Source organism: Alexandromys fortis, unplaced genomic scaffold (genome assembly GCF_014885135.2).
Source record: "Alexandromys fortis isolate MF-2015 unplaced genomic scaffold, M_Fortis_MF-2015_v1.1 scaffold_1, whole genome shotgun sequence".
Taxonomy (NCBI): Eukaryota; Metazoa; Chordata; class Mammalia; order Rodentia; family Cricetidae; genus Alexandromys; species Alexandromys fortis.
In genome coordinates, this window is record NW_026067927.1 from 13082515 (window position 1) to 13107532 (window position 25018).

The following is a 25018-nucleotide window of genomic DNA, read 5'->3' on the forward strand; positions in this document are numbered from 1 at the left end:
AATTCTCAAAAAAAAAAAAAAAAAAAAAAAAAAAAAAAAAAAAAAAAGAAAGAAAAAAAAACCCATACTCATAGTGAAAAGAAATTGGTTTAGGAAAGGCTATTCTACAGTATGCGGTGACATATGCCTGTAATCCCAGCATGTAGGAAGTAGAGGCAGAAAAATAAGGGATTAGAGGTCAATCGAAGCTATGAGATTCTATGACAAAACTAAAAAGTAAAAGCAAGAAAAAGTGCAAAGACTTACATATCTGAGGTACTTCTGCATGACTTCCTCCAGGGGACGAAGGCCATCCTTGAGGAAGATGGAGGGGTTCCACATGGCTGCTCGAGCCACCATCACTGAAGAGGCGGCTGTGGCTTGGCGAAAGTCCTCTATGTCCAAATATTGCTGGATGTGATCATGAGATCCTCCACTAAAAGCAATAGGGGCACAGGAAGATCCCATAATGGAACCCACGAGTGTTTCCAGAAAAAGATGATTTTCACATCTGCCATTCATCATTAGTACGGCGTTAGCCAAGTTCCTTCAACTATCAGAACTTTCACGAAGTGATTAGAAAGCAAACCCCCCTGGCCAGTGAACCATGGCTGGCACTGAAGAGGTATTTTAGAAATTTGACTTTTCTCTACTACCCAGAACAGTGGCCAAGGAGACAATATCTGAAGATGTAGGACTAAACCTGAGCTATCAGCTGACATACACCTAGAACAGCAGCACCCAGGAGTGAAGGCAGAAGGATCATGACTTCCAGGTAAGCTTGGGTCATGTAGCCAGTTCTAGACCAGCATGGGGCAACACAGTAAAACCCTGTCTAAAATATAAGACTAAAAAAACAAAAGCAAAACATGTGGAATTGTGGCCACAGAAAAAACTCCAAGCAGAGAAGTTGTCCATAGACCCTCTGAGGACCAGCTCAAAACCCTAGACTAAAGGAAGGGCACACTCACTGATGATGGTGGTGGAAAATAAGGAGACTAGGTTTGGTCACAATCCCCCTCCTTCCACCCTGCTGCTCTAAGGGACTTCTCTGTTCTCAACTATTTCATACAAAGTCAATCCCCGTCCAGAGACACCTGTGCTGGGAGGGCTCTGAGGTGACAGGAAAAGCAGGGGCCCTGAAAGCCACCTCTAAAATTTCTTTCTCTGAGATCATATGGCCTAGCAGCCACCCATCACTACTTCTTCCTCACACTGATCAGAGGTAACTTTCCTCAGGACTTCCCTGTTTCCAACGTCCAGGCTCCCTGAGTCTCTGGTGTCCTAAGGTAGAAGGATGAGCTGGACTCCTAGGTGTTCAACACAGACAACTAGCTATAGTCTGATTATTAAATCTTTGGGGTGGTCATCAAAACCCACATTTGCTAGCACAAGTGTCTGCAGTTGCCCAGTGGGTTTTTCCTCTCCTCTCCTCCTCTCCACCCCCCCCACTTGTTTTCTTCCTTTCTTTTTCTTCCTTCCTTCCTTCTTTCCTTCCTTCCTTTCTTCCTTCCTTTCTCTCTTTTTAGACAGGGTCTCTCTATATAACCATGGCTATTCTGGATCTCACTCTGTAGACCAGGTTGGCCTCAAACACTCAGAGATCTGACTACCTCTGCCTCCCAAGTGCTGGGATTAAAGGTGTGAGCCACAATGCCTGGCATCATTCACCTATCCATCCATCCTTTTTCTTTCCTTCCTTCCTTCCTTCCTTCCTTCCTTCCTTCCTTCCTTCCTTCCTTCCTTTCCTTTCCTTTCCTTCCTTTCTTCCTTCCTCAAAGATACACCCTCACCATATTCTCTTGGCTGACCTGAAACTTTCTACTTTCTATATAGACCAGGCTAGCCTCAGATTTACAGAGACCCCCCTGCCTTTGTTTCCCAAGGGCTAGGATTAAAGATGTGTGCTCCCTGGTTTTTGTCTGGATTTCTTCTACCTGACTTATGTTGAGTCATGTTTCTAAGAGCTCTAGTTTGGGATTCCTCACATAGCCCCTGCACCTTGCACATCTAACTCTAGGTGTGGCACCATCTTGCCATAGGTCTGATTCTGCAACCTTTTCGCTGTCAGTATTCTCATTCCTAGCCACAGCCTAGCCCATCAGAGGTAACTTTCCTCAGGACTTCCCTGTTTCCAATGTCCAGGCTCCCTGAGTCTCTGGTGTCCTAAGGTAGAAGGATGAGCTGGACTCCTAGGTGTTCAGGTCCAAACACCAGTGCCAGCCTCACTCCTAACTTTCTACTTTCACTCTATTCCCCCCACTCTCCTTTAAGGTCAGTTTTCTTTTTCTTTTCCTTTTCCTTTTATTTTCCTATTTATTTCACATGCTAGCAGTAGCCTCTTCCCTCCCAGTCCCTTTCCCCCATTCCTCTCCCTCTATCTCCCAATCCCCTCCTCTCTGTCTCCATTCAGAAAAGGACATGTCTCCCATGGATATCAACAAAACATGGCATATAAATTGCAGTAAGACTAAGCATCTCCCCATGTATTAAGGCTGGCAAGGCAACCCAGTATGAGAAGTAGGGTCCCAAAAGACAGTGAAAGGTCGGAGACAGTTCCTATCCCTGTGGTTAGGAGTCCCATAAGAGCCAGAGCCAGGCGGTGGTGGTGCATGCCTTTAATCCCAGCACTCGGGAGACAGATGCAGGAGAATATCTATGAGTTCGAGAACAGCCTGGTCTACAAGAGCTAGTTCCAGGACAGGCTCCAAAGCTACAGAGAAACCCTGTCTCAAACAAAAAAGTCCCAAAAGAAGATCAAACTACACAACTGTCACATACATGCAGAGCCTAGGCCAATATCATGCAGGCACCCTGGTCCTCAGTTCAGTCTCAGAGAGCCCCTATGAACCCATATGGTAAGTTTTTAGGTATTTCTTTTTTTATATTTATTTGGTTGGTTGGGGATGGGGGACCTAGATGACATGACCCAAGTGGAGGTCAGGGGTCAAGTTGCAGGATTCAGTGCTCTCAGGGACTGAACTCCAATGGTCAGGCTTGGTGTCAGACACCCTTAACTGTTTTTTTTTTTTTTTAAACATCATGCAGCCGTGTATATTTATTTATTTATTTATTTATTTATTTACTTATTTATTGTGTATGCAACATTCTGCCTCCATGTACGGATGTACACCAGAGGAGGGCACCAGATCTCATTACAGATGGTTGTCAGCCACCATGTGGTTGCTGGGAATCGAACTCAGGAACTCTGGAAGAGCAGCCAGTGCTCTTAACCACTGAGCCATCTCTCCAGCCCCCACCCTTAACTGTTAAGCAAAATTTCCAGCCCTGTATTTGTTTTGGTTTTTGTTGGAGTTTTCGTTTGTTTGTTTTTAGACAGGGTCTCTCCTGTCTGTCCCAGAACTCCTATATAGGTCAAGCTGGCTTTGAACTCCAAGAGATCCATCTGCCTCTCTGACACTGTAGTTTGGGATTACACTATGGTTGGGATTACACTGGGCGTGTGTGCCACCATGTCTGACTTGTATCAGTTTTTCCATGTTCTGTCATTCCAGTTTTTAATGCTAGCACAAGTCTTTTCTAAATGAGGCGGCGCACAGGCAAATGAGGAAGAATGGCGGCTTACTTGGCTATGACAGGAATGGAGAGGGTTTCGGCAATGGCTCGTATAGCTTCACAGCTGACGGGGTGCTGAGGTCGTTCCTCCCGGTTCCTTAAAGATGAAGAAAAGAGATGGGGCCTGGGGGCTGAGGGCCAAAGGCCATAACACTCCTAAAATCCTTCTGTCCTTCCTACTGAACCTCAAGCAGATCAGACAACTGTGGGGCTATCTAAGACAGGTTGCTGGGAACGGCCCTGACCTAGTGGAAGGACTCTGTCCAAAGGCGCAAGAGAGTGAGGTTAAGGCTAGTTCTCAAGATCATTAAGATGGGGCATAGCTGCAGAGGACCAGTGTGGGTGGCCTGATGCCCAAGGTCACACTGCTTTTCCCTGGCTACCCCTTGCCTCTGCCAGAAATAAGAGACAGTGTCACAAAAAATGCTGTCTCTACAGTCCCAGCCCTGCCCTTCCCCAGGGACCTGGAACAGCTGCCACCGCTCAGACAGGCCACTCCCACACAGCTGCCTGTGCTGAGGCCAAGTTGCACAGCTGATCTTTGGGAGAAGCACCTGACACGGGGTAGGCCCCGTTCCAGGGGCCACCAGGGCAGACCACAGACCATGACCATCACGATAAGTCATAGGGGAAGCAGGACAACCCAGGGCTCCTTCCTACCAAGGTCAAAAGCAAAAAGTTCTTGTGCGTGAGTAAGCAAATCTTAGGTATGCTGCGGTGACGCCTGGGCCAAGCTATGTGTGAAGACAAGCAGGAGAGGTGACTAATCAGTCCTTGCTTGAACACAGCTCCTGTGCTATATTCTGACTTCTCAGAAGAGCCTGCCAACCCAGCTTCCACCTCCGACTCCTTAGAGCCCCAGCAGCCAGTTTTATACCACACTAAATGGCTACATTTGCTGAATTTCTGATGGTCAGGAAGCTCTTCCTTAAACTCTCCCACATTCGTCTTCTAATTGCGTCCAACTTCTGGGAAAAATAAGTTTTCTACATATTGTGTGCAAGACTGTTCATTTATAATTTCATAAAATAGCAAGAAGCAGAAATTGTACTGATTGATACATGAGGAATGTGTCAGTCAGAGAGGTTAAATGAAAGCGAGCAAACTGCAGAGCTGGGATTTCACACCAGGCCATTGAGTCTACAGCCGACTGCCTCAGCAAGGAATGCAGAATGTGCATTTATGTGCACGTGTCACCTCCAAACCCTCCTAGCTTCCATCCGGACAGCTCCACTCCACTGTTCTGCTTGTTGTTGCTCAGGGTAAACCCCAAAATTTAGTAAGAGAGATCACCAGCAACCTGGGCCGTTCCTATAAAGCCCTGAGTTCCCCACGAAAGAATGTCAGCCCAAGTCTATTTGTCAGGATTACATGCAAAAGGACATGCTAGGTACAGAAAGCAAGTTGCACAGGGAGATAGAGAGCAGCCTACAGAAACACTCTGGCTTAGCAGGCCCTAGTGCTCATGCCTATAATCCCAACACTTGGAAAACTGAGACAAAAGGATTGCCATGAATTCAAGGTCAGCTTGGGCTATATGATAAGATTCGGCCCAGTCAGAGCAACAATGAGAGCACCCCTCTCCCACATTTGTGTGTGTGTATAGATGGCCCCCGCAGTTAAGAGTGCATACTACTTTTACGGAGGACACAAGTTCAGTTCCTAGTACCCACATCAAGTAGCTCCCGAATGCCTGAAACTCCAGCTCCAGGAGATCCAGCACTTTTTTTCTGGCCTCTGCAAGCACCTGCACTGAGACACACAGACACATTCACATATACATAATTAAAAATAAAATTAAAAAAAAAAAGACTCAGTTCCCAATAGAGAACACATGAGCTACAGATACAAGAACTGTTTAAAGCAGACATCAGGGACAGCTGGCAGTCCAACAAGGGTAGGCAAGAAAGCCAGTGTCTTTAAATGAACAGCCATCTGCTTGCGGTCATTCAAAGGAGAAGCCAGTGCTCAATGAAGAGGAAAGAAAAAAAGATTCAGTGAGTGTGGTGGCTCATGTCTATAATCCCAGCCTTGGGAGGCTAAGGAAGAAGGATTATTCACACCAGCCTAGGTTGTATAGTGAACCCTGTCTCAAAAATATAAATTTACTAACTAATTAATTAGTTAATTAAAAAGAGAAAGTTGATTATAGTGTTGAATACCTATAATCCCAACATTAAGAGATGAAGGCAAAAAGATCAGGAGTTCAAGGCCAGCCTCAGCTATGCATCAAGTCTGAAGCCAGTCTGGGCTGTATGAGACTTTATAACAACAACCAAACCAAACCAAGAAAGGGAAAATGGACTGGGCATATTCCTCAATGGCAAAGCACTGGCCTAGCACATACGAGACCCTGGATGTAATCCCCAGCACTAGAAAGCAAGCAAGCAAGAAAAGGAGGAAGAAAGAAAGAAAGAAAGAAAGCAAGCAGGCACACAGGGAGGGAGGGGACGGGACTTGCTTCTGTGTTTCTTTTTTTGTTTTTTATTTGTTTTTGTTTTTTTTAAACACAAATCTTTATTTTATTTATTTATTTATTATGTATACAATATTCTGTCTGTATACCTGAAGGCCAGAAGAGGGCGCCAGACCTCTTTACAGATGGTTGTGAGCCACCATGTGGTTGCTGGGAATTGAACTCAGGACCTTTGGAAGAGCAGGCAATGCTCTTAACCACTGAGCCATCTCTCCAGCCCCGTTTTTGTTTTTTGAGACAGGGTTTCTCTGTGTAATAGCCCTGGGTGTCCTGGAACTCGCTCTGTAGACCAGGCTAGCCTCGAGCTCACTGAGATCTGCCTGCCTCTGCCTCCCGAGTGCTGGGGTCAAAGGTGTGCACCACCACCACTCCTCTTGTGTTTCTAATGCTTGACGTTATTCCTGCTGTCAGAAGGTACTCAGTGAATAAACAAATGCAGAGCTTGAATGGTCTCTGGATTCAGAGGCTGTCAGAGAGCTAGACAGAGGTAGGCCGTATACACAGAGAAGCTGTTTGTCACGCAGGGTCTGTTGAGGCATCTCCTTGCCAGCCATCACTAAGAAGGCAAACACTCACCTCCCATGAACTGCAATGGCTGAAATGCCAGTCCTCTCTATCCGCTTCACAAGGTTCAGGGTGTCTTCTAGCTGGGTAAGAAAGATCACAGCACAAGGTGGTCGTTAGGACTCAAGGAAGGAGCTGCTGACTCCTAAAGCAGGCTCAGTTTGCCACCAGATTTAACAGCACACGAGAGAATAACCTTCAAATAACACATCCTTACCGATGGCAGGATTCGGATTTTACAAGTCACAGGTCTGTGTGTTCCTTTAACAAGAGTGCTGAGAATCTGCAAAGAGGAGCAAAAGGAACATCTATCTCTTCTGGAACAAACACCACGCTACTTGCACTAATTAACACACCTATAAGACCCGGGCATAGTAGAAGGACAGTTTGTATATTCATGACTGCTTCCATTTATCTGTTATATATAATTACATGGAAACTCCATGGGGCAAGGATTCTGCCTCTATTCTATACTAAAATCCCAACACTAGCAAGTCCCTGCCTGGCAATACAGGTATACTTAAACACACACGTTAAATACACTGAAGGGAGAAATGAGTGTATCTGCACGTAGTCCTGTGTGGAACACAGGAATTCTTTACCAGTGAAAATATCAGAATTACCTGGAGGTTTGGTAACACCAACTCTAAGAACCGACCACAGCATTTCCTGAATGGCTCTCCAGGGACGGAGCTTAAAAACCTGTGCTTTCCCTTCATGGGATCTAAGCACGCTGCATATTTGTTACAAATGTGGAGCTTGGTCCCTCTGTGGACTCCTAACAGTGGGAGCAGGGGCTGTCTCTGACTCTTTTACTGGCGTTTGGGACCCTACTCCTCATACTGGCCACCTTGCCCAGTCTTAATACATGGGGAGGTGCTTAGTCTTACTGCAACTTGATATGCTATGCCTTGTTGATATCAATGGGAAGCCCACCCTTTTCTGAACAGAAACAGAGGAGGTGTGGGTGGGGGGCTGAGGGGAAGGACTGGGAGAAGAGGAGGAAGGCAAAACTGTGAGCAGGATGTAAAATAAGTAAGTAGAAACCCGTGTTTTCAAAATCATTGCCCAACACCCTCAATATAATCCTGAGGCTTAGTCTTGGTTATGAGCCCACTGGCAGCTTTCTTCCTCTCCTTCTCTTCTTTTCTTCCAAAGCAGGGTTTCTCTGTGGAGCCCTGGCTGTCCTAGAACTCACTCTGTAGACCAAGCTGGCCTCTCCTGCCTCTGGTTCCCAAATGCTGGGAACAAAGGTGTGCGCCACCACTTCCCAGCAAACGACACAACCTCCTTTCTGAGTTAAAGGGATATTCCAAGTGCTATCCCAACTACAGAATGAGACTAGGAAGATCTTGAAGGCCCTGTCCTCATGAATTCTTCTCTTCTGAGAAGTCAGATATACAAATATATAAACTAGAAAAGGAAAACACAACACAGTCAATGTATTTTTACTGCTCCCTAAACAATAATTAGAAAAAGTTGCAGAGAAAGATCAATAAGTCACGCAGTAGTCAAGGAGGTAATATGACAAGGCAACATGAGACTCAGAGATCACGAGAGATAAATGACAATAAATGTCTGTAGCATCGCTATCTTCTTTCTACATCACAATTTCAGGCCAGGCACAAGGGAGGGAAGGTGATCTCAACAGCCTTCTTCCAAGAACTGGATTTCTAACCAACAGGGGCAGCAGCTGATAGGCATGAGTACTTACATTTACCTTGATTCTAGACAGATGGGGGCAGCAGAGAGCTGGTTATAGTAAAACTTCCTTATCTAAGACCAGAAGAAGTCCACCTCAGACATCAGGCCAAGAACCCTGCTGAAAGGCAGACAGTTCACCAGCAAGACCAGTAGGAAGGAACCCTCTCCAGGTGCTGCCTCAGACAACAGCCTAGACTTGATTTCCCACAGTCATGTTGCCAGGCCTTAAAAGGGGCACTTGCACTTTAAGGAAGGGGACTGCCAAACTCACAGGGAAACATTACAAAAATTCTCACTCTAGCGAATAGTGGTACACGCCTCAGAATTTGGGAGGTAGAGGCAGGAGGAACAGGAATCCAATGTCATTCTTGACTACGTGAGTAGAAGGCCAGCCCAGACTACGAGACCCTGCCTCAAAATACACAAATCAACAAACAGCTCTAGAAGGTTGAAATGTGAGGACAAAATAACAACTGGTTTGATACAGCATTCAGTCTTAGAGGACTTCCTTTTGATTTATGCAGAGCAGCTCTGGGAACTTCCTTCAGAGTTTCTGTTCACATGCACATTAAAGATTAGGAAGGAAATTAGGGAAGTGAAAGACCTAGCCACTTGCTAGGATCACACTAGGGAGAAATGGGCACACACACACACACACACACACACACACACACACACCCTTTGTAGGTGACACAGGGCATCTCTGTGTAACAGCCCTGGCTGTCCTGGAACTCACAGAGATCCGCCTGCCTCTGCCTCCCAAGTGCTAGGATTAAAGGCGTGTGCTACCACTGCTGAGCTTCCTGAGGCTGTCTTTCACCGGGCTAGGTAGCATGAAATTCTTGAAGCTTTAAATCATGCCACATGTCGCTGCCAGAGGATGGAAAGGACCAAACCAAAAATCCAGATCTGATTAGGAGAACAATACAACCACCCACAGCAGGTTGGCCTCACCAGAACCACTGGTCAGCCTGGCATGTATAAGATCCTGTCTCTCAAAGGAAAGAAGGAGGGGAAAAGGAAGGGAAGGAGGGGCAGAGGGATAGAGGAAAGAAAGGAAATAAAGAAAAAGAAAGAAAAAAATGGAAAAAGAAATTTGACATTGTAAGTTCTAGCTGCATATCAAAGTCACTTTTAAAAAAATTTCAGGCCAGGGTTGGAGAGATTTCTTAGCAATTAAGAGTGTACCATGCTCTTGCAGAGGATGGAGTTCAGTTCCCAGCACCCATATCACATAGCTCACGAACCACCTGTAACTCTATTTCCGGGGATCCAATATCTCTTCAGGCACTTCATGTACATGGTGCAGACATACGTGCAAGCAAAACACCCATAGCACAGAAAAACAAATAAATTAAAATTTTTTCTCTCTGGGACTCAAACAGAGAATCTAGGTAGACATAAGTAAATCTGGAATGGGGAGAGACATTTTAGGTAATTCTAAATCACAGCATGTTTGGGGACTCTACTGTCACTTACCTTCTCAATCTTGTCAGGGTCTGACAACAGAGCAGCTCCCATTCCTCCCTAAGGAGAAGCACACAGAAGGCCTTACGATTGGAGGACGATGGTGCCAACCACGGGAGGCAACACAGTGTAGCAACACGGTAGCCAAGGTTCACTGGAAACTGGCATTTCCCTAACCACAGAGGAAAGCAGCACTGTCTGGGCACAGATCCCACCAGGAACCAGAATGTGATAAATCCAAAAGCTATCACTCTGACCATTTTTGCAAAACCATGTATCAATCTAGAAATGGGCACTAAAGTTTTATTTTCTAGGACTTCCTATCCCCCATAGAGATCTCAGAGTCACAATAAACTGGAGCTTGCCATCTACTGTATCCTTAAAACAAGGAGTTCACCTGAGCATCATGGCACATACACTCAAGAGGCTGAGTCAGGAGGCTCAAGAGTTTGAGGCCAGCCTCAGTTGCACAGTGGTGAGTTCAAAGCTAGCTTGTACTTCACAGATATATCCTGGGTCAAAAAAAAAAAAAAAAAAAAAGTCCAGCAATGAAAACCACCAACTCAAAGAGCAATTTAGAGTTCAACAATGACAACAATGGTTTTTCTCTTTCTCAAAACTTTTTAGTATTTATTTATTGTGTGTGTGTACGCATGTGCGTGTGTGTGTGTGTGTATACATGTGTACAGATCAGAAGACAGTTTGCAGGAATCAGTGCTCTCCATGTGCATCCTGGGGTTTAAACTAAGGTCACCAGGCTTGGTGACAAGCATCCATATCTGGTGAGCCATCACTCCTGCCAATGGTTGTTTCCTGACAACAGACTTATTTACCAATAATTTTCCTGCATTGGAATTATCCTTCTATATGCAGTGAATATGTATTCTTCTCATTGGCTAATAAAGAAGCTGCTTTGCAAGGCAGAATAAAGCCAGGCGGGAAAGCCAAACTGAAAATCTAGAGAGGGGAAGGGTAAAGGGAAGAGAGACGCAGGTCAGCCACCCAAGAAGCAAGATGCCAGTAGACTGGTAAAGTCACAGCCACATGGCAATACGCAGACTAATAGAAATGAGTTCATTTAAATGTAAGAGCTAGTTAGTAATAAGTCTGAACCACAGGCCAAACAATCTGTAATTAGTATTAAACCTCTGGGTGATTATTCTAAAACAGCTGTGGTATGGGGTGAGACAGAGAGACCTCAGATACATTTTCCTGCTTTTTTCATAACTGTCTATATTTCTAAGTATTGGAATTATTATGGATTATTTTGTGTTTCGTTTTGTTGACACAGGATCATGTTATATAACCCTGGATGAGTTCAAGCTGGCTTTGAACTCACTGCAATCCTCTTGCCTCAGCATGAGCGCTGAGATTATAGTAGTAAACACATTATCAAGCTGCTGTGAATTATTTTAATAAATCGTGGGTGGGGAATAGAGAAGGGATTTTTTAAATATGTATGTATATATATATAGGCCACATGTGTAGGTATGCCCTCAGAACCCAGAAGGGTTCAAGTCTCTTTGAGCTGCTGTTACAGGTGGTTATGAGCTGCTTGACTTGTGTGCTGGGAACTGAAGTCAGGTCCTCTAAGAGAACAGCAAGCACTCTTAACTGCTAAGCCCATCTCTCTGGCCCTACAGGGAGGATGCTGTCAATTTAATTGTATTTGTTGTTATTGTGTATATATATGGTGTGTGGGGAGGGAGCACATGCATGCCACAGAGCATGTGTGGAGGTCAGGGGACAACATTTAGGAGTTGATTACCTCCTTCCACAGAAGATTCAGAGACTGAATTCATGTCATCAGGCCTGTATTGCAAGCACTTTTGCCCACTGAGGCAGCTGGCTGACCCACAGGATCTGCAAAAGTCTGAATTCATTAAAAAATAAAGTGAAGGGACTAGAGATGTAGCTCAGCTGGTAGAATTGTAGCTTAGCACACAGAAAGACCAGGGTTAAATCCCTAGCTCCTCATAGAACTGGATGTGGTGGCAACACCTGTAAGCCCAGCACTTGGGAGGTAAAGACTGTTGGCTCAGAAGTTTAAGGTCATCTGTAGTTTAGGCTAGCCTCCAACTCATTGTCCTCCAGCCTTGGCAAGTTCAGATTATGAGTATGTGCCATCATACCTAGCCTAACAGCATCCCTGTGAGCATTTTCCTCATCCAGCACAGGATCCAGCTAGCCCAGAGCCAGACTTAACTGTCATGTATAGTAAGCCTCATTTAATCTGCACAGTATACTTATAGGGAACATAAAGACATAATTTTACCTTAGTGGAATATTCTTTTGGACAGCCCATGTTGACATCAATGCCAGCTACATCATTTTCTCTGAAAAAAACATGAAGGAGAAAAAGTAATAAATATTCTACTTGAGGGGGAAAAATAGAAGACAGATAAAGGGATTCTGTACTCCTGATTCTCCTGGGCCTGTGAAACACACTAATTCTCAGTCACAAATGCTGAAAATCAGAAAAGAGTTCCATCCCCAAACTGCAAATGCCTCATCTGAGCAGAGTTCCAGAAGAAAGACATAACGAATACATATCTATAAAGAGCTGGATGTAGAGGACAGCTACACTGAGGGTCGGGTTAGTATTTCACATATGATCTGCCATCCTAGGGCTACCATTTCAGCTGGGACACTGGAAGCCATTTGTCAATGTGGAAAAGTGCTGTGAGCACAGAGCCCATCGCCAGAGCATATCTTCTATAAAGTTACTACACTGAGCCAGCTATGGGGGCATAAACATGTAATCCCAGCACTCAGGAAGGGGAGGAGACAGGAAGATCATGTTTGAGACAAACCCGGGCTACGTAAGAGAGAGAAAAAGGAGGAGGAGGTGGTGGTACTGGTGGTAGTTGTAATAGACTGGCCTCCTTTGCTGAGTTGCACTCCAAACAATTCTGTGATATAGAAAGGATCCTCCCCTTAGCCACTGGTTTGGAACAGTCTGTGATATGCAGCAATTATGCCCTGAGTTCTTTCTTACTCTCACCCTCACCAATCGCAAGCGCTGGTGTGACGCACTCATGATGTACCACATGTTGCAGAGACATGACATGCATTATTTCACTTGCTGTTTCCTAAAATGCCAGTAGGCATCATTTCATAAATAAGAGAACAAAGTTCTCAATGATAATAGGTAATTTACCTGAGTTCTCACAGTTAGCAAAGCACAGAGCCAGAATTCCAACTGAGCTCTCCTTTCATTCCAAAGACCACCACTTCAACTATGCATTCTCCTGACTGTTAGGTCAGGAAGGAGTGTATCCTAGCTACATTTCATGAGGGTTAAAGCTTCAGGACTCTCAGAAGAATCCCTGGAAAGGGATCCCATGAATAAACACTAACACGAGGGCTCAATAAAGAGGCTCTCTAGGATAGAACCATAGTGGGTGTACGAGAGTCCCAGGACAGCCTTCAGATACCACAGGGAAAGAAACCCAATACCCTTCACCTGAAAACAGAAGGTAAGGGGCTAGGAGGAAAAAGATGGGTTGCTAGTAACATTAAGGTCTCACAGCTTACAGAAGAGACAAGGCATTCCCAAAGAGGGAAGAACTTACACAAGCCTGGCCACAGCAAGGGCTCTCTCTGCGTCTGAAGTCCCCTGGGAACACAAGAAACTACATCAACCTGTCTTGACACAAGTGCACACAAGTAGACAAACACACCTATTGGTATCTTACACACATACATACATGCACGCATGCATATGCCAGGAAGTATACGAGTCAGGCTTGCTTGGGGCTGGAGAGATGAATCAGCAGTTAGAAGCACTGGCTGCTCTTCCTGAGGATCCCAATTTGATTTCCAGCACCTACATGTCTATAATTCCAGTTCCAGGGGATCCAATGACCTCTGTAGGCATCAGACACACACAAGGTACATAGACATACATGCAGCAAAACACCCATACACATAAAATAAAATAATAATAACTAAAAATTTACAAAAAGTCAGGTCAGTACGCTACACTTGCTCACCAGCAAAGGAAAAAGAATGTCAACCCCTGGGATACATAAGGCAGGGGAATTAATTCCGCAAGTTATCCCCTTACCTCTTACCTCCACATGTGTACTGTGGCACACACATGTACACACACATACACACACACAAATAATAAGTAATGCAATAAAATTTTATTTTAAAACAGTGGGCAGAAGTGGCAGCCTGTCTATAACTCCAATGTTCTGGAGGCAGAAACAGAGAATCCCTGGAGCAAGCTGGCTAGCTAGACTAGCCAGATCAGCAAGCTCTGATTTCCGCAAGATACCTGCCTCAGTCAACAGACTGAAGAGCAATGGAAGATATCAAACATCAACTTCACACACACGCACACACGCATGCATGCACACACTACTGCCACATACCAAAAAAAGGGGAAAATTTTATAGCATGTATTCAGATACCCATAACTCAAATTCTACAATAAATATTTTGCTATGCATTTTGTCTATCCAATGCTACTAATTTTAAAAGTATCTAAATGTCATTCAGGAGCTATTCCTAAAGATGCCAAGCTATGCCAAAAGAGAATAAAGCTAGCCATGTGGTGGTGCTACACACTTTTAAGACCAGCATTCAGGAGGCAGAGGCAGACAAATCTGATGTAGGTGGGTCTTCTTTCTATGTGTTGCTTTTATTGGTTAATTAATAAAGAAACTGCTTGGCCTGATAGGTCAGAACATAGGTGGAGCTCACCTCATCACTACACAAATCTCTAAATTCGAGGCCAGTCTAGTCTAGAGAGTAAGTTCCAGGATAGCCAGGGCTACACAGAAAAACCCTGTCTGGGGGTGGGGGTAGGGGAGAGAAGAGAGAGAGAAAAGCTATATTATGGTTATATTTGTAATATAAATTTTAACTAATCTTTAGAAAATCCAAGTCTTTTGATATATACTACATAGAAATAAACACTTTGGCCAGAAAAATCAATCCTAAGGATTAAAAAAAAAATACAGAAGTCATACCAAAGAGATAATTCCTATAATTAACTAAGTTTGAGGCTGGAGACTTGGAACAGATGGCAACAGCTTGGTTTCCAGTCTCCAGCGGTATGCCAATCATGAATGAATCTCTGAAAATGTTCAAGTCACATATATAGGCCGCTACCACTACGCAGTGTATTACAGGCATCCAGCAATGGCAGGTATACGCAGGAATTAGGAAACTCCAGGGTCCAGGGAACCTCAGAAGGACACTAGACACTCGAGAGGGAGGTGTCTCTTACCATCTGGAAAACCACCCTGTTCTTTTCTCTTTCACATGTACGGAAAACTACTCTGTCATCAGGAGCAACGAAGTCCACTGTGTTGAGCACCTCTGCAAGAAAGCACAAACCACCCAGTTAAGATGCAAGTTCAACCCAGTCTAAGCCTTGGAAGCCACAGTCAAACTATAACCTAGAAAGGGAAAAAGTGGATTCTAGATAAATATTCTTCTATCTCTCTTTTCTTTCTTTTTTTTCTTTTCTATCGTTCTTTTTTTTTTTGTTTTTTGTTTGTTTGTTTGTTCGTTTTGGTTTTGATTTTTTTGAGACAGGGTGTCTCTGTGTAACAGCCCTGGCTATCCTAGAACTTGCTCTGTAGACCAGGCTGGCCTCAAACTCACATAGATCCACCTGCCTTTGCCTCCCACCTCCCAAGAGCTGGAATTAAAGCTGTGTGCCACTACACCTGGCTTGACATATATTCTTCCTAAAGGAAATAAATATGCACTTAGACGCTTTCTGAGTTGCTGATGATGGTCTCTTTTCAGAGTAATGATAGTTCACTTTACAGTTATTTTATAAATGGCATGTTTATGGTTAACATTCTGCAATTTTAACATGCTATCAGCATTTTAGCTAGGAGAAGGGGACACATAGGAAACTTGAGCCCACACTGCTTCACAAAGTAGCACTCTCAGGTCCAGCAAAGCTATCGTTTCTAAATGTAGTGTCCAGGAGCGTGAGTGGAGACTAACTGCACTTCAGTCAGCCTTCCTTTCCCCCTTAGTTACTAAAATCCATTTATGACCTGCGAATCAATATTTTTAACATTTCTAATCACTCATAGACAACAAATGTGGCAAAAAAAAAAAAATGAGTCACTTTCCCAGCTGAGGTCAAACAAGGCGACATTCTCGTTTGTTTCCATACTGTAGAGCCAGGCATTGATGGTGCACACCAGTAATCCTACCATTTGGGAAACTGAGGCAGGAAGATGAGGAGTCCAGCCTCATCTTCAACTACATAAGGAGAGATTACATAAGACCCCATGTCAAAAACTACTCTACAAATCATGCTTAGTGGTTTCTTGAATTTTATGTTTTATATTGGTGATCTCATTGTTTAAAATGACTCCGGTAGGATCTCTGAGTTCAAGGACAGTCTGGTCTACAGAGTGAGTTTCAGGAAAGCCAAGCTACACAGAGAAATCCTGTCTTGAGAAAACAAACTGAAATAAAATAAAATGACTCCAAACATAGTGATAAAGAGTATGTAGTGTTTCTAAAACTGTTTCTTTTTAATTTAAATTTTTTATTTTATTTTTGTGAGTGTGGTTGCCTTGCCTGCATGTGTACCTGGGTACCACTTATGTGCCTGCTGCCCCTAAAGGCAGAGAGAGCACTGGATCCCTGGGACTATAGTTGCAGAGGGCTATGAGCTGCCACATAGTACTGAAAACTGAATCTGGGTTCTTTACAAAAACAACCAGTATTCTTAACAACTGGCCCATTTGCCTAACCCTTCTATTACTGCTTCTAATCACAAAAAGGCTGATGTAGGCTTAGTAGACATACATGTGTTGGGATTTTCTATTTTTTATTGCTGTTGTTTGTTTTCTTTTTCTTTTCTTTTTTCTTTTCCTTTTTTAAAATTTATTTATTTATTAAGCATACAATGTACTGCTGGCAAGGAAGGCACCAGGTCTCATTACAGATGGTTGTGAGCCACCATGTGGTTGCTGGGAATTGAACACAGGACCTCTGGAAGAGCAGCCAGTGCTCTTACCCTCTGAGCCATCTCTTCAGCCCCCTTTTTTTCAATTTTAAGACAGGGTCTTCCTATATAGCCCAAGCCTTGAAGTCTTAACCTTCCTGCCTTTCAAATGCTGAAATTATGCTTTCTCAGTGACCTCCCACATGCTAGGCAAACATTCTACAACTTAACTGTATCCCCAACCCTAGATAACCTTCATTCAGGCATGAAATTGTCCTGCTATTGGCTATGATGTATATGTGTACATATAAATGTATATATTAAATAGCATGACTCTGAATAGTAGTTATACACTAATCAACTGATGAAAATGTGACCAAAGGCTTAAAGGAATCTAATTTTGTGTGGTTCGCTTTTGTTTTTCAAGATAGGGTTTCTCTGTGCACCCCTGGCTGTCCTGGAACTCACTCTGTAGACCAGGCTGGCCTCGAACTCAGATTTGCCTGCCTCTTCCTCCCAATTGCTAGGATTAAAGACAAGGTCTCAAATAGTCCATTCTGGCCTTAAACTTGCCTTGAACTCCTGATCTTCTGCTTTCACCCCCCAATGCTGGGCTACAGAAGTGTAATCCTAAACCTGGTGCTAAAATCTAACTTTGTATCTCCTTAGAGCTGGTGGTTCAGTGCTTGCATAATTAGTGTTCTCAGCAGCAACTTCATAGAACGTAACTACAAAATAGTTGATCATATCTCACCTACTCTTTTTTTTTTAATATAAGACAGGCAGGTCTCTATGTACTCCTGACTGTCTTGGAGCTGGCTATGTAGACCAAATGGACTCAAATTCACAGAGCTACTTCTGCCTCTGCCTCCCAAGTGCTGGGATTAAAGGTGTGCATCACCATACTTGGCTCGTCTATTTTTAAATCTTTCGTTTTGTTTTGTTAAACATGGGGTATTGTGCCTCACTTACTCTTCTTAAATGTTTTATTTACCTTTTAGTAAGTACAATTAACAGACAAAGAAAACTACTACATAAAAAAGATTCAGTACAGTGGATGACACAGGCTATCTAGGGACACCCATGCAGGCCACAGTCCATGCAGGCCGCAGGCTGTCACCCGAGCCTACATCCAGTGTTCTGAGTCAGGACACTCAAGCATCTACTCCATCTACAAGCTGCTGGAGCTCACAGAGGAGCTGGTCCTGCAGAACCAGATGCCATCACTGAATAGGGCTGGCTCTGGGCCCACCGGGTGGCACCCAGCATGGAGCCACTGCGGCACAGCCTGCTGGGAGACAGAGCACGGAGCAGAGGTGCTGCTGCATGCTCCAGCACAAAGATTAAGCTCAGCAAACCGATATTGACGGCTGAGAGGTGCGCAGTAGCCTGGAGCTTGCACAGAACCCGCCACAGACATCCTGCCTAGCTGTAAAATCACCTGACTCTGGGCAACAGCAAGATGTCTGAGACGAGTCTTGGCAAGAATCCAGGATTGATATTGATGGTGTGTCAGAAATCAGAAACCTTGAACCAGACCAAAGACTCAGTGTAAGGAATATTTCCATGTAAAGCTGTTTGAGCAAATTGTGTGTGTGTGTGTGTGTGTGTGTGTGTGTGACACCCTGCAGTTTCCAATGTCACTATGACAAACGAATACGAGATGAAGAGGTGGGAAAGTGGAGGACAGAGCGGTGAGTAGGCTGTGGAGAGAGGCAGAACTAGAGGCTACAGCCTCGGCAACAGGTGTGAGAGAAGGCTGTGGTGCGGGGATGGGGGGGAGAAACACATGCTGCTGTCAAGTAAGGTCGGCAGGGTCCTGTGCAGCAGCCCGGAGTTTTTGCAGACTCAGTCCACGAACACACTGTCTAGCCAAACATCACCCTGGCTGAGCCGTGCTGATGTCTGTGGTCTGTGCTGCCACCCTGGCCACGTTGATGTGAGCGGCCTGTGCTGATGTCCATGATTCTGTGCTGCCGCTAAGGGCTGTGTGGGGGTCTGTGGTCTGAGTTGATGTTGGAGACCATGTTAAGGTCTAAGGTCAGTGCTGCCGAGGGAGAACCTGTGGATGTCCATGGTCTGTGCTCTCCCTTGAAGACATGTTGATGTTCATGGGCCGGACAGTCACAGGGGACAACAGTGGTGTCCATGGGCCGGACGGTCACTGGGGATAACAGTGGTGTCCATAGGCCGGACAGTCACTGGGGACAACAGTGGTGTCCATAGGCCGGACGGTCACAGGGGACAACAGTGGTGTCCATGGGCCGGACAGTCACTGGGGACAACAGTGGTGTCCAGTCTGTGCTGCCGCCTACGGATATGATGATGTCTGTGGCCCTTGCTGCGGCAGAGGTCTGTGTTGATGTCCATGGTCTGTCTGCACTGCCACCAGAGACCATGCTGAGGTCAGTGGCATGTGGAAGTCCATGAGCCATGCTCCCTCTAACTGCAAAGGACAAGGAAGCTACTTCTGTGATGGTATTGAGGTCTGCAGACTCCCCGTATGAGGACCTGATTTTGCAAACTCCATTTTAAGGAAGGCGCTTCATCTTAAGCCATATAATGAGTGGGGCGGGGGAGGGGAGCAGATCTCAGCTCCAGAAATGTGCTTCGATAGCAGAATTTGAACAGATGCCCTGAAAATGGCCAATTAAGGAGCTAGGGAGCAGGGCCATAAAACTTAATGAGGCCCAGATGTCCTTGAAGACACCTGGTCAGTTATTAATGGCTCTTTGTAAGAGTTTTCATGCCAAAAACTGAGCAGTGGTTTCCGAAACTACCTTATCCTATGCCTTCCGTACCCAATCCCAAGACGACAGGACTCGAACTCCCTCCATTACGGCGTTTCCCTTTAAAAGTCCTCCCCTTCCCCAGGCTCAGCGCTGCACTGCCCTCACCTGGTGTGCTGGAGATGTAGTCTAAACTCGAGTCTGAATATTAAAAACCTCTTGTGCATTACATAGGAATCCGGTTCCGTGGAATTTCTTTTTTGGGGATAATGAACTTGGGCATAACAACAGCTGAGAAAGAAACCCATGAAAGGCTTCTGTGACAATCCCGACCCCCCCCCCCAAAAAAAAGTAACCGCCTAGACAAGAGGCTTTTGAAGAGAACTCTTTTTTTTTTTAATGTATAGAGTGTTCTGCCTGTATGTCCTGCCTGCAGGCCAGAAGAGAGCACCAGATCTCGTTATGGATGGTTGTTAGCCACCATGTGGTTGCTGGGAATTGAACTCAGGAAATCTGGAAGAGCAGTCAGTGCTCTTAATCTCTGAGCCTGCCCCTGGAGAGAACTCTTATATTGTGATAAGGGCCAGGCCTTGGTGGTGCACACCTTTGATCCCAGCACTCAAGAGTCAGAGGCAAGTGGATCTCTGTGAGTTCAAGGCCAGCCTGGTTAGTGCTAAGCGTGCTGAAATAAATGTAGCTCTCCACAACTGATGGCTTCTGCCAGGTGTGCAGGTGGGGAAGGACTCCTTTTCTTTAAGGAGCTGACCATTGGGAGTCTGACCATCCTCCAGTGAGTATATAAGCAACACATATTGAACTTGTATTTTCTTTTTTTTTTAATATTTATTTATTTATTATGTATACAATATTGTGTCTGTGTGTATGCCTGCTGGCCAGAAGAGGGCACCAGACCTCATTACAGATGGTTGTGAGCCACCATGTGGTTGCTGGGAATTGAACTCAGGACCTTTGGAAGAGCAGGCACTGCTCTTAACCTCTGAGCCATCTCTCCAGCCCCGAACTTGTATTTTCTTATTGTTTGTTTTCTTTTCTTTCTTCTTTCTTTTGGGGGGGTCCATAAGGGTGGGGAGGTAGACCTGGAAGGACTGGGAAGTGAGTATGATTGGGGTACATTATGTGAAATTCCCAAATAATCAGCAAAATATTATGTTGGGAAGAAAAAATACAGGAGATCTTTTAAGCACGTAAAGCACACCCACAAATGGATCTGCATTAACATCCCAGCATGGGACAGATAGGCAGTCTTTGTACAGGGCCCCAGGCCCTAGCACAACTAACTCCATGACAAAACGGCCATTCAGGACCCAGGCAGAGGCGCTGCACACCTTCGATCCCAGCACTCAGGAGGCAAAGGCAGGCAGATCTCTGAGTTAGAGGCCAGCCTGGTCTACAAAGCTAGTTCTAGGACAGCCAGGGCTACGCAAAGAAACCCTGCCTCCAAAAACAAAAACAAAAGGAAAGAAAGAGAAGAAAAGGAAGTGCCGTTTAGGCTGTGATCCTCGGTATGTAAGCAGTACCACCTGCCAAAACTAAAACCACAGACATCCATCAGAGCCCACAGTCCTGGGACGCTCTCTAAACACTCTAACTTTGCTTTTAGCTTCTGTAGTTCCGCTTCTGGCTAATGGTTCTTGTTAGCTGATGTGTGTCAGCCCACAACGTGACTCTGTGCTGAAAAGCTAGCTCCAGGAAGGGCTCCTGGCTATGCAGAACCAAAGCATTCAGTGTATTGTAGGCAACAGCTAGCTAATAAAGATTTTCTACTCGCTTAAAGCCATGTCTGGGCAGTCTCCTCTGGTGAATGCCCCACAACAGGGGAATACCCGACAACAGTTATGAAAGGGAGGGTAGAGGGATGCCTTGCTGAGAAAGTTAATTAATTCCTAGCATGGATAGTCAAAGATGGTAAGAAGTCTAAGAACAACACAAAACGGGTAAGGTTATGATGCAGCATTAGAACAGCAAAATATGGGGAAATCCCACTAAGGAGCTGATGACACCCATTCTGATATGGTCGCCTATAGTTTCTGACACAGAAAATGTCCTATCAGAAAAAGAGGTGGCAAAGCAGTATGTGAGGCAGATCCCCAGGGGGAAAGACAGACATAACAAGACACAGTTACATATGAACACTATGCTTACTGTGTAACTGAGTGTGCAGGAAAATAGACACCACTCCTCTTGTGATTTCCACTTTAGGTATGGGATTCTGGAGCAGTTTTGTTTTCTATGTTATACAGATCTGTTAATATTAAAATTTATTTTGGACAAGGTCTCAAAAAGACGCATTAGATTCCTAATGCCCTGTCAAAGTGATGACCCAGTAAATACTGAAGTTGGTTTGTTTGTTTTAAGACAGGGTTTCACTATGTAGCTCCGGCTGGCCTGGAACTCTGTTGCCCAGGCTGGCCTAGAAACCACAGATTCTGCCTGCTCTGTCTCCCAAGTGCTGGAATTAAAGGCGTGTACCACTGTGCTCAACTCTGAAATTTTCATAATACAAAATAAAATATAATTGAAAATAAACAGAACTGCACAACTGTAATCCTAGCACTTAAAGGGTAGAGGCCAGAGTATCAGGAGTTCAACAGCATCCTCCACCACACAGAAAGTTCAAAGACCGCCCAAGAAAACAAACAAAATCTCTAGATCTCTAAGGAATGTAATGCTGCCAGGCACTGGAGGCCTTTAATCCCAGCACTAGGAGGCAGAGGCAGGCGGATCTCAGTGAGTTTGAGGCCAGCCTGGTCCACAGAGTGAGTTCCAGACAGCCAGGGCTACAGAGAGAAACCCTGTCTTGGGGGCAGGGGGAAGATTACAATGCTAATTAAAGCATAATCAACCCATCAATAAAGCAGAAGGGATTTACAGTGCTTCACCACTAATTCCATCCCACAGAGCTTAAGGTGTGCAAAGTACTTATTGGTACTTTATCTCCTTTATCCAACTCTATGACTTAAGTAAAACTAGGCTTATGATTTTCATTTCACTACTAAGAATCTGAGATGGAGACAAGACATGAGATTTGCCCAAGGTCACACAACTATTAGAAGTCTGAGCTGGGGGCTGGAGAGATGTGATGGCGCTGTGGTTAAGAGTGCTGACTGCTCTTCCAGAGGACCCAGGTTCAATTCCTACCACCCACATGGCAGTTAACAGCTCTCTGTAACTCCAAGATCTGACACCCTCAGATAGACATACATGCAGGCAAAACACCAATGCAAATAAAATAAAAATAAATAATTAGGAAAATAAATATATTTGAAGAAGAAGAAGAAGAAGAAGAAGAAGAAGAAGAAGAAGAAGAAGAAGAAGAAGAAGCAGCAGCAGCAGCAGCAGCAGCAGCAGCAGCAGCAGCAGCAGCAGCAGCAGCAGCAGCAGTCTTAGCTGGGCCCAGTACTAAAGTTATCCTTACTCGAGGACCCCAAGGTCCTACCTATACTATGAAATATGGAAATTTCTGCACTATCAAGTCTCATTCATAGCCTGTTTCACAACCAATTTATTTATTTGTTTGTTTCTGTGATTCTGAGAATCAAACCTAGGCTTTCAAACATGTTAAGCAAGCACTCTACCAATGAGCTACGCCTGGGAACCTCACACATGGCTCTGGTCACTACATCAAGAGCAGTGACTGCGCTTGAGGGAGCAGGTGCTCTATGCAATTACACAAAACAACAAGGAAGGATCCTGAGCAACGGCAGAGACAGGTGCTTAAGCCACCTGCACACACCCAATGCGGAGGCCAGGGCGACACTTACCGTTTACCACCCGCTTGCACTGGAGCATCTTCAGGTCAATCAGCTCCTGCAGAGGAATCGGAAGATACTGTCAGTCCTGGACACCAGGCTTCCACACAAATGGAGGATCTTTATTACATCCCTCACGACTGCAGTGCCGACAACAAACCATGGCTTTGGGGACACAGTGTGCTGATTCCTACAACTAAGCCTGGCAAAGCAAGGCCCCGAGAGAGCTTCTGTGAATCTGCTGTTTTCTCCAGGGCTCTGACAATGGATGAGCCACTCAGAGTGCTAGGAAGAAGGGAACCGTCCAAGATACAGACACTGAGACACCGTTCTTAGAAACTGATCTCAGCTCAAGCCCCACCACTTCAAAGAACCTCCCACCGCAATTACTAGGCAAAGCGCAGGCAGGGAAGGGTTCCCAGCAACAGCCAAGGACAAAATTAAACTGGAGAAGAATAGCCCAAAGAGGCAGGTTTGAGACAAACACAGGAAAGAAAAATCTACTCAGCTTACAGCTTTGTAAACAAAGATGGGAGGCTCCCACCAGGGTAAGATAATTCCAGTAGATTCAGGACAGAAAGAAAATAGAGAGTTCTTCAAAATCAGCATTAAAAATGGAGGGAAACGTGATGTCTTCTGGTAAGTAATACTTGGTGGGATACAAGACTGTTCTGCTTTGTTCAGTGATTATTTCAGCAGATGTGGAAGCTCATGGCCATGGACTCTAGGCATCCAAAAGAAAGTAAAAGATTATCATCCAAGATATTCATCCCCAAATGGACCTCTTATGAGCCTCAGCAAACCACACCACAGCCTGGTGATACCATTCCATGTATAGGTGTATCAAAGAGATGATCAAAAGGTCCTGATGGTATCCACGTGGCTTCTCTCAATATAACCAACATTGGGTAAAACATATGTCTCTGTGTCTATTCCTCCAATACAACATTCAAATCACCAAACATCTAATGTCCAGTCCTGAACAAAAAAACACAGTCAAGTTTGGGCACATGGTTCTGATTCTATGCCCCATGTCCGTAATCTCAACTACTTGGGAGGCAGAGGTAGAAGTTAGACATTTAAGTTAGCCAATTTAGTGAGATTATACCTCAAATGTAAAATTGTATATTCAAAAAAAGATTTATTTTTATTTCAAGTGTATGAATGTTTGGCTTGCATGTGTATGTACACTATGTGCATGCCTGGTGCCACAGAGGTCACAAGAGGGCACTGGATATCCTAGAACTGGAGTTATTGATGGCTATGGCACGTTTTGTCAGTACTGGGAACCAAATCAGGATCCTCTTGTAAGAGCAGCAAGTGCTCTTAACCACTGAGCCATCTCTTCATCCTCAAAACAAATTTTTAAACGGCACCACATAAACACTCAAAAAGATTTTCTGAAGAGCTGACAACGTAGCTCAATTGTGTAGTCTTGAATTTGTTCCCTAGTATGACCAAAGCAACAACAAAAGTAAGTAGAACATGGTAGTTTCTGCCTATAAACCTAGCATTTAAAAAGTGAAGGCAAGGGATTTACGAGTTCAAGACCTGCATAGAATGTTGGGTACAAGCCAGGCGGTGGTAGCACTAGGGAGGCAGAGGCGGGCGGATCTCTGTGAGTTCAAGGTCAGCCAGGACTAACTAGTAGACTAACTAGTAACAACCTGTCTCACTGGAGCTGTAGCTCAGTTGTTAGAGTGCTTGCCTACCGTTGACAAAGCCTGAGTTCCAGCCCCCAAAACTGCATAAAAGCAGCAGTGGGCTGGGCGGTGGTGGCGCGTGCCTTTAATCCCAGCACGGGGGAGGCAGAGGCAGG

General features: G+C 44.8%; 1 protein-coding gene across 3 annotated transcripts in view; it reads right to left on the reverse strand.

The window, feature by feature from the left end:
* The window catches only part of Dus2 (dihydrouridine synthase 2), a 54214-nt gene that overhangs the window by 19084 nt on the left and 10112 nt on the right, over positions 1 to 25018 (reverse strand). Inside the window, exons 3-11 of one of the 3 annotated variants that reach the window (XM_050144234.1) lie at positions 23212 to 23257; positions 15009 to 15100; positions 13342 to 13385; positions 12042 to 12102; positions 9779 to 9826; positions 6813 to 6878; positions 6608 to 6678; positions 3566 to 3652; positions 247 to 415 (exon numbers count right to left, since the gene is read on the reverse strand). In XM_050144234.1, the coding sequence (XP_050000191.1) occupies positions 247 to 415; positions 3566 to 3652; positions 6608 to 6678; positions 6813 to 6878; positions 9779 to 9826; positions 12042 to 12102; positions 13342 to 13385; positions 15009 to 15100; positions 23212 to 23257 (684 nt within the window). The remainder of the gene's footprint in view (positions 1 to 246; positions 416 to 3565; positions 3653 to 6607; positions 6679 to 6812; positions 6879 to 9778; positions 9827 to 12041; positions 12103 to 13341; positions 13386 to 15008; positions 15101 to 23211; positions 23258 to 25018) is intronic. The other 2 variants (XM_050144235.1, XM_050144236.1) reach the window with 2 other exon arrangements.